Source organism: Arachis stenosperma, chromosome 2 (assembly GCF_014773155.1).
Source record: "Arachis stenosperma cultivar V10309 chromosome 2, arast.V10309.gnm1.PFL2, whole genome shotgun sequence".
NCBI classification, from domain to species: Eukaryota; Viridiplantae; Streptophyta; class Magnoliopsida; order Fabales; family Fabaceae; genus Arachis; species Arachis stenosperma.
In genome coordinates, this window is record NC_080378.1 from 67,306,874 (window position 1) to 67,315,660 (window position 8,787).

The 8,787-nt window shown below is 40.9% G+C and overlaps 1 protein-coding gene across 1 annotated transcript; it reads left to right on the plus strand.

Moving 5' to 3' along the window:
- The first annotated feature begins 267 nt into the window (after positions 1 to 267).
- Positions 268 to 1,445, plus strand: LOC130962964 (F-box protein FBX14-like). The gene is made up of 3 exons (XM_057889120.1): positions 268 to 320; positions 445 to 870; positions 1,049 to 1,445. Exons 1-3 carry the CDS (start codon positions 268 to 270, stop codon positions 1,443 to 1,445), a joined length of 876 nt encoding a protein of 291 aa, XP_057745103.1.
- Positions 1,446 to 8,787: the final 7,342 nt, after the last annotated feature.

Genomic DNA, 8,787 nt, shown 5'->3' on the forward strand with positions numbered 1-8,787 from the left:
AATTAATTAGCAAGGAATTCCAATTTTCAGTCAACACCTCGAGTTTGATAACTCAAGCGTCACCAATTACTTAACCAAACCCAAAAGGGAAAATTCTAAATTAAATTGAAAATATCATAAATAGAATAAAGCAATCATAAATCTGAAATACCTCAAATTACGTTTAAACATAAATTCAAATCTAACATGGAAAGGTTCATAAGCTAAATTGAAAAGATAAATATCAATTAAAGTAATAAAATAAAGAATAAATGACCATTTGTACCCATGAGAGTTCAGAACGCTGACATTTGTATCCATCGTAGATTGAAACTGACTTTGTAACCATGAAAGATGGGTTCCGTGTGACAAAAATAGCCTGACTTGGATTGGCACTTGCTTCGGACTTGAAGGGTCCTACGTGGCTCTCCGAACCCTCCAAAGCCCAATGTTGTGTTGATGGAGTCTTGAACGATTACGAACCCTAACATGCCGTCGGGACCGGAACGCCGCCTCATTCGTCTGCCATTCATGGTACCGGGCAGAGGCGCTCACCCGATCTGATCTCTTCATCGGAAATTGCTACGCCATTTCGCCACACCGCGCCACCTCCCGCTTCCGCCGTGTCCGGTTCCTCACTGTGAAGGGCAAGCCTTGCTTCGCGGACTTCGATCTGTTGCCGCTTAACTGGGTTGCCCACTTCTCTCCCTGGGGCTCTGCACTTGCCGATGCCTACCCTTGGCTCGAGAAGCTTCACCTGAAGCGTGTGTCTCTCACTGATGATAACCTCAACCTTATCGCTCGCTCCTTCCCTTCCTTGAAGGAACTCGTTCTCGTGTGCCGTGAAGGTTTTGGGATCGCGGGAATTGGCGCTATTGCTGCCAGCTGCAGGTATTCACTGTTTTTATCTATATTGGGTTCTTGTTTGATAAGGAAAGGTTGCATATTTTTGTGGCATTGTTGGGTACTGGGTATGCACTCTAGGTGTTTGTACATTTGACTCTTCATTGTGTGGTATTTGTTTGTTGTGTTAAAGGGGTTTCATACCTTCACTGCCTTGTATTGGCAGGTTGATGAGAGTGCTTGACCTTGTGGAGTCTGTGGTTGAGGATGCTGATGAAGACGAGGAGGTGATGGATTGGATATCATGTTTTTCGGATCGTGAGACTCATCTGGAGTCTCTTGTGTTTGAGTGCGTTGAGTGCCGGGTCAATTTTGAGGCCTTGGAAAGGTTAGTGGCTAGATCACCTTACCTGAAGAAGCTTAGGCTGAATCATTATGTTTTCATTCCTCAGTTGTACCGCCTGATGCATCGAGCTCCACAGCTCACCCATCTTGGGACAGGTTCATTTTGTGCATCAAATGATGTGGCTGTTGGTGATCAGGAACTGGATTACTCATCTGCCTTTGCAGCTTGCAAATCCCTAGTTTGTTTGTCTGGGTTCCGGGATATTTTGCCGGATTAATCCCTGGGTTCGACCTCTGCTAGCTATTCCTTGCACGTTCCTCTTTCACATTTTCGTACTGATGGCTTGCTACTGCTCTGAATGGCTTTTCTGTCTTGGGAATGACAGCGTTGAAAGCCGTAGTTTCAGGGTGATGGCTTGGGAGTGTTCCAGACGTCTTCTCCATAGTTGGAAGCAAAACGACGATCTCTGCTAGGGCATCAGCAGAGTCCCGAGAAATTTGCAAAATTTTGTTCAATCTTCACACCTTTACTAAAAAAAATTGTTTAATTCCACGTAGATTGGGCTTTGGGAGGTTCGGAGAGCCACGTAGGACCCTTCAAGCCCGAACCAGGTGCCAATCCAAGCCAGGCTATTTTTGTCAAACGGAACCCATCTCTCATGGTTACAAAGTCAGTTTCAATCTACGATGGGTACAAATGTCAGCGTTCTGAATTCTCATGGGTACAAATGGTCATTTATTCTAAAATAAAAGTAGAAAATAAATTAAAGGAACATTGAACCTGTGATGAAGAAGAAATAATCCTAAATCCTAAAACTAAGAGAAATCATAATTCCTAAAACCTAAGAAAGGAGAGAACCTCTCTCTAAAAACTACATCTAAATTATGAAAAGTGAATTATGAGTCATCCCCCTTCATTCCTCCACTTTGCAGCCTTTAATCTGTGTTTTCTGGGCTTGAAACTGGGCCGGAAATAGACCAGAAATCACTGGGGGCAAAATCTGCCACGCTGAGTTTCGTCACTGCGACGCGTCCGCGTGGAGCACGCGTTCGCATTGCCTAGCTGTACGGCCACTATGGGAAATTATATATCAAATCGAAGCCTCGGAAGTTAGCTTTTCAACGCAAATAGAACCGCATCATTTAGACCTTTGTAGCTCAAGTTTTGATCATTTGAGTGCGAAGAGGTCAGGCTAGACAACAAAGCAATTTCTTCAAGTTCTTGTATTCTTTCTACTTTTGCATGCTTCCTTTCCATCCTGTGAGCCATTCCTGCCCTATAAACTTTGAAATCACTTAACACACATATCAAGGCATCGAATGGTAATAAGAGATGATTAAAATACACAAATTAAAGGCTCTAGGAAGCAAGTTTTCAATCATAGAACAAATTCTGGGAAGGAATTGTAAAACCATGCAAATAGTATGAATAAGTGTGCAAAGGCTTGATAAAAACCACTCAATTGAGTACAAGATAAACCATAAAATAGTGGTTTATCAGTAAACCTCAACATAACTTACAACCTTAGCAGTATAAAAAGAGTAATCTAACTTAAGAAATATTATATTCTAACAATCTCCGCTGTCCCACAGCCTTCACCAACCTATCCTCCACGCGATCCCATCGCCACCGCCTTTCGAGCCTCCTCAATCCCAGTAGAAATCACAATTAATTACAATGCAAGTAAAACACAAGTAGAAGCATATAATACAAGTAGTTCAAGTAAGCAAATAGGCATGTTATTCAATTAGGCATACAATTACAAGTCGGCAAAACAAACAAGCAGATAGAAAATGCACATAATGAATGCTTGTCCTATTAGCTGTGATATCACATTGTCGGTTCAATTGTCAACCCGACACATCTCCATGGAGATGTCGCCCTTCGGAATCATTATTGGGAACCCCCGAAATATAGTGCTTGGATCACTGTCCAGGGTTTTGTGCCTGCGCACTCTATTGATCCGAAGGGATGCAAGCGGGATTTAACCATTGTCCTTACGTTGCCACCGCTACCTCGACAGGTAGGATCCAACCGCCATCCCTGCCAAGCGCATAGCGTCTCATAATCTCAATAGCCACTACCTCGACAGGAGGGATCCAACCGCCGTCCCTGTTGGACGCATAGTGTATCATAATCTTAATATGAATCAGTACTTCAGTGGTTTTCAGAAACATTTTCAGCATACATGGATCCATCATCTCATTCAGAGTCCTTGACTTATCTCAACCACTGTCCATTCACAATTCAGTTCCAAACTCAATAGTTCATCAGTTTCATTTTCACATACCAGTCTACCTTCACCCGCCATCAAACTATCCCCAGTACACCCGAAACCTAATCCTCCGTTTTCTAATTATCATATTAATACCAACTAAAACCCATAGTTTATTTTTCCAAGTTCTCATACTCAAAATCAAGCCCAAAAGCCTTAAAATGGAGTTATAGAAGTTTACAATCTTGTTGGGAAGGTGAATTTGTTGAAAACAAAGTTTAAATTTGAGAAACAGGGTGTGTGCGTACGCACAAGGGTGTGCGCGCGCACGCCCAAGAGAAGTTTTTAAAGGTGTGCGTACGCATATAGGTGTGCGTACGCACAGGTACCGAAATTCATAAGCTCTGTTCGCTCGCACAACCTGTGCTAGCCCCCTCAACAAACTGGTTTTCCCAACGTGTGCCTGCGCACAGGGCTGTGCGTACGCACAGGTTGCAAATCATCATTGGTATGTGCACAAACAAGATGTGCTAGTGCTGTAAACAAATTGTTTGCCTCTGCGTGTGTGTACATACAGGTCTGTGCGTGCACACAAATTAAAATGTTTCGCAGAGGTGTGCGTGCGCATGAGGCTGTGCGTGCGCACATACCAGAAATCACAAAATTCTGCAACTTTGTAGAATTTCAGATTTTTATACCAATCTTTGAATGATCATAACTTCCTCTACAAAACCCAATTCTTACAAACTTTATATCAAATTGAAGGGTTTTCAATAAGCTTTAATTTCAAATAAATTCCAATCAATTTTGAAAACTGAGGCATAAGTTATAATCAGACAAAGTTCACCAAAAATCAACTTTTGCCAAAAGTTCACCAATAACCAATTTCTCAATTTTTCACAACTTAAACCAACCAAAACCAAATAAAGCCATTTCAAACTCCATTTTTCACCAAGTTCTACCCTCTTGGGTCCCAATTCACATTCGATACCAACCTTCCATCACACTTCATCATTTTCAATCTCAATATCAACATATAATAATTACAAATAATTCTCCACCAACAAATTCATCATCCATCATTCTATCACTATCAATTTTCATCTTTAAACTCATTCATGCTCTACATCAATGATCAACAATAATCATTCATCCAAAATTCATCATACATCATAATCTCAACATCATTATTTAACAACATAAATAATAGAAATTCATCACACCTCATTCAACCAACCATCATCAACAACCATATTAATTCAATCCCTATCCTATGGGTCACTAGTCTAAGTGTCCATGAATATTATATACTACATAGAGGAAACCGAAACCATACCTTGGCCGATTTCCAATATGTACCGAAACCCGATGGAGCACAAGCAAGCTTTCAATCACCAACCAACCACCAATCTCACCTTCAAAGCTCCAAATCAACTCCAACAAGTGCAAGAACTTAACTAAAACCATATAAACTATCATAAATCAACACCTAGGGTTTCTAAATTCACAAATTCACAAGGTAAAGAGTTTCCTTACCTTTTTCGATGGTGTTTGGGGCACAAACCACCAATAGCCCAACCTTAGAGACCACCTAATCAATCAAAACACAAAAATTCACTTAAAACAAAAATCCAAATTTTTGAAATTATTAGGGCACTAAACTGGACAGATATGATTGAAAAGCTGATGGACGAAATTGTGATCACTACAATTTCGCACAACTAACCAGCAAGTGTACTGGGTCGTCCAAGTAATAAACCTTACGCGAGTAAGGGTCGATCCCACAGAGATTGTTGGTATGAAGCAAGCTATGGTCACCTTGTAAATCTTAGTCAGGCAAACTCAAATGGTTATGGGTGATATACGAATAAAACATAAAGATAGAGATAGAGATACTTATGTAATTCATTGGTAGGAATTTCAGATAAGCGTATGAAGATGCTTGGTCCCTTCCGTCTCTCTGCTTTCCTACTGTCTTCATCCAATCCTTCTTACTCCTTTCCATGGCAAGCTGTATGCAAGGGTTTCACCGTTGTCAGTGGCTACCTCCCATCCTCTCAGTGGAAATGTTCAACGCACCCTGTCATGGCACGGCTATCCATCTGTCGGTTCTCAATCAGGCCGGAATAGAATCCAGTGATTCTTTTGCGTCTGTCACTAACGCCCCGCCCTCAGGAGTTTGAAGCTCGTCACAGTCATTCAATCATTGAATCCTACTCAGAATACCACAGACAAGGTTTAGACCTTCCGGATTCTCTTGAATGCCGCCATCAGTTCTAGCTTATACCATGAAGATTCCGGTTAAAGAATCCAAGAGATATCCACCCAATCTAAGGTAGAACGGAGGTGGTTGTCAGGCACGCGTTCATAGGTGAGAATGATGATGAGTGTCACGGATCATCACATTCATCAAGTTGAAGAACAAGTGATATCTTGGAACAAGAACAAGCGGAATTGAATAGAAGAACAACAGTAATTGCATTAATACTCGAGGTACAGCAGAGCTCCACACCTTAATCTATGGTGTGTAGAAACTCCACCGTTGAAAATACATAAGAACAAGGTCTAGGCATGGCCGAATGGCCAGCCTCCCAAAGTGATCAAAAGATCTAAAGATCAACAGATTCCAAAGATCAGAAGATGAAAATACAATAGTAAAAGGTCCTATATATAGAGAACTAGTAGCCTAGGGTGTACAGAGATGAGTAAATGACATAAAAATCCATTTTCGGGCCCACTTGATGTGTGCTTGGGCTGAGCATTGAAGCATTTTCGTGTAGAGACTCTTCTTGGAGTTAAACGCTAGCTTTTGTGCCAGTTTGGGCGTTTAACTCCCATTTTGGTGCCAGTTCCGGCGTTTAACGCTGGGAAATCTGAAGGTGACTTTGAACGCCGGTTTGGGCCATCAAATCTTGGGCAAAGTATAAACTATCATATATTGCTGGAAAGCCCAGGATGTCTACTTTCCAACGCCGTTAAAAGCGCGCCAATTGAGCTTCTGTAGCTCCAGAAAATCCACTTCGAGTGCAAGGAGGTCAGAATCCAACAGCATCTGCAGTCCTTTTCAGTCTCTGAATCAGATTTTTGCTCAGGTCCCTCAATTTCAGCCAAAAAATACCTGAAATCACAAAAAAATACACAAACTCATAGTAAAGTCCAGAAAAGTGAATTTTAACTAAAAACTAATAAAAATATACTAAAAACTCAACTAAATATACTAAAAACATACTAAAAATAATGCCAAAAAGCGTACAAATTATCCGCTCATCACAACACCAAACTTAAATTGTTGCTTGTCCCCAAGCAACTGAAAATCAAATAAGATAAAAAGAAGAGAATATACTATAGACTCCAAATTATCAATGAAACTTAGCTCCAATTAGATGAGCGGGACTAGTAGCTTTTTGCCTCTGAACAGTTTTGGCATCTCACTTTATCCTTTGAAATTCAGAATGATTGGCTTCTCTAGGAACTCAGAGTCCATATAGTGTTATTGATTCTCCTAGTTAAGTATGATGATTCTTGAACACAGCTACTTTATGAGTCTTGGCCGTGGCCCAAAGCACTCTGTCTTCCAGTATTACCACCGGATACATACATGCCACAGACACATAATTGGGTGAACCTTTTAAGATTGTGACTCAGCTTTGCTAGAGTCCCCAATTAGAGGTGTCCAGGGTTCTTAAGCACACTCTTTTTGTCTTGGATCACAACTTTATTTCTTTCTTTTTCTTTCTTTTTCTCTTTCTTTTTTTTTTGTCTCTCTTTTTTTTTTGTATTCACTGCTTTTTCTTGCTTCAAGAATCATTTTTATGATTTTTCAGATCCTCAGTAACATGTCTCCTTTTTCATCATTCTTTCAAGAGCCAACAATTTTAACATTCATGAACAACAAATTCAAAAGACATATGCACTGTTTAAGCATACATTCAGAAAACAAAAAGTATTGTCACCACATCAAACTAATTAAGCTAGTTTTAAAGATGAATTCGAAATCTTGTACTTCTTGTTCTTTTGTGATAAAAACAGTTTTCATTTAAGAAAGGTGATGGATTCATAGGACATTCATAACTTTAAGGCATAGACACTAATAATCATAAGACACAAACATGGATAAACATAAAGCATAATTTTTGAAAAACAGAAAAGTAAAGAACAAGGAGATTAAAGAACGGGTCCACCTTAATGATGGCGGCTTGTTCTTCCTCTTGAAGATCCTATGGAGTGCTTGAGCTCCTCAATGTCTCTTCCTTGTCTTTGTTGCTCCTCTCTCATGATTCTTTGATCTTCTCTAATTTCATGGAGGAGGATGGAATGTTCTTGGTGCTCCACCCTTAGTTGTCCCATGTTGGAACTCAATTCTCCTAGGGAGGTGTTGATTTGCTCCCAATAGTTTTGTGGAGGAAAGTGCATCCCTTGAGGCATCTCAGGGATTTCATGATGAGAGGGGTCTCTTGTTTGCTCCATCCTTTTCTTAGTGATGGGCTTGTCCTCATCAATGAGGATGTCTCCTTCTATGTCAACTCCTACTTATAGAGTTCTTGGGCTATAACCTCATGAACTTCTACTTCTTCTCCAATCATGATGCTATAGATCATGATGGCCCGGTCTAGAGTAACTTCAGACCGGTTGCTAGTGGGAATGATTGAGCGTTGGATAAACTCCAACCATCCTCTAGCCACGGGCTTGAGGTCATGCCTTCTTAATTGAACTGGCTTCCCTCTTGAATCTCTCTTCCATTGGGCGCCCTCTTCATAAATGTCAGTGAGGACTTGGTCCAACCTTTGATCAAAGTTGACCCTTCTTGTGTAAGGATGTTCATCTCCTTGCATCATGGGCAAGTTGAATGCTAACCTCACATTTTCCGGACTAAAATCTAAGTATTTCCCCCGAACCATTGTAAGCCAATTCTTTGGGTTCGGGTTCACACTTTGATCATGGCTCTTGGTGATCCATGCATTGGCATAGAATTCTTGAACCATCAAGATTCCAACTTGTTGAATGGGGTTGGTAAGAACTTCCCAACCTCTTCTTCGAATCTCATGTCGGATCTCCGGATATTCACTCTTTTTGAGTTTGAAAGGGACCTCGGGGATCACCTTTTTCAAGGCCACAACTTCATAGAAGTGGTCTTGATGCACCCTTGAGATGAATCTCTCCATCTCCCATGACTCGGAGGTGGAAGCTTTTGCCTTCCCTTTCCTCTTTCTAGAGGTTTCTCCGGCCTTGGATGCCATAAATGGTTATGGAAAAACAAAAAGCAATGCTTTTACCACACCAAACTTAAAAGGTTTGCTCGTCCTCGAGCAAAAGAAGAAAGAGGAGAGTAGAAGAAGAAGAAAATGGAGGAGATGGAGGAGGCTTATGTTTCGGCCAAAGGGGGAAGAAGTAGTGTTTAGGGTGT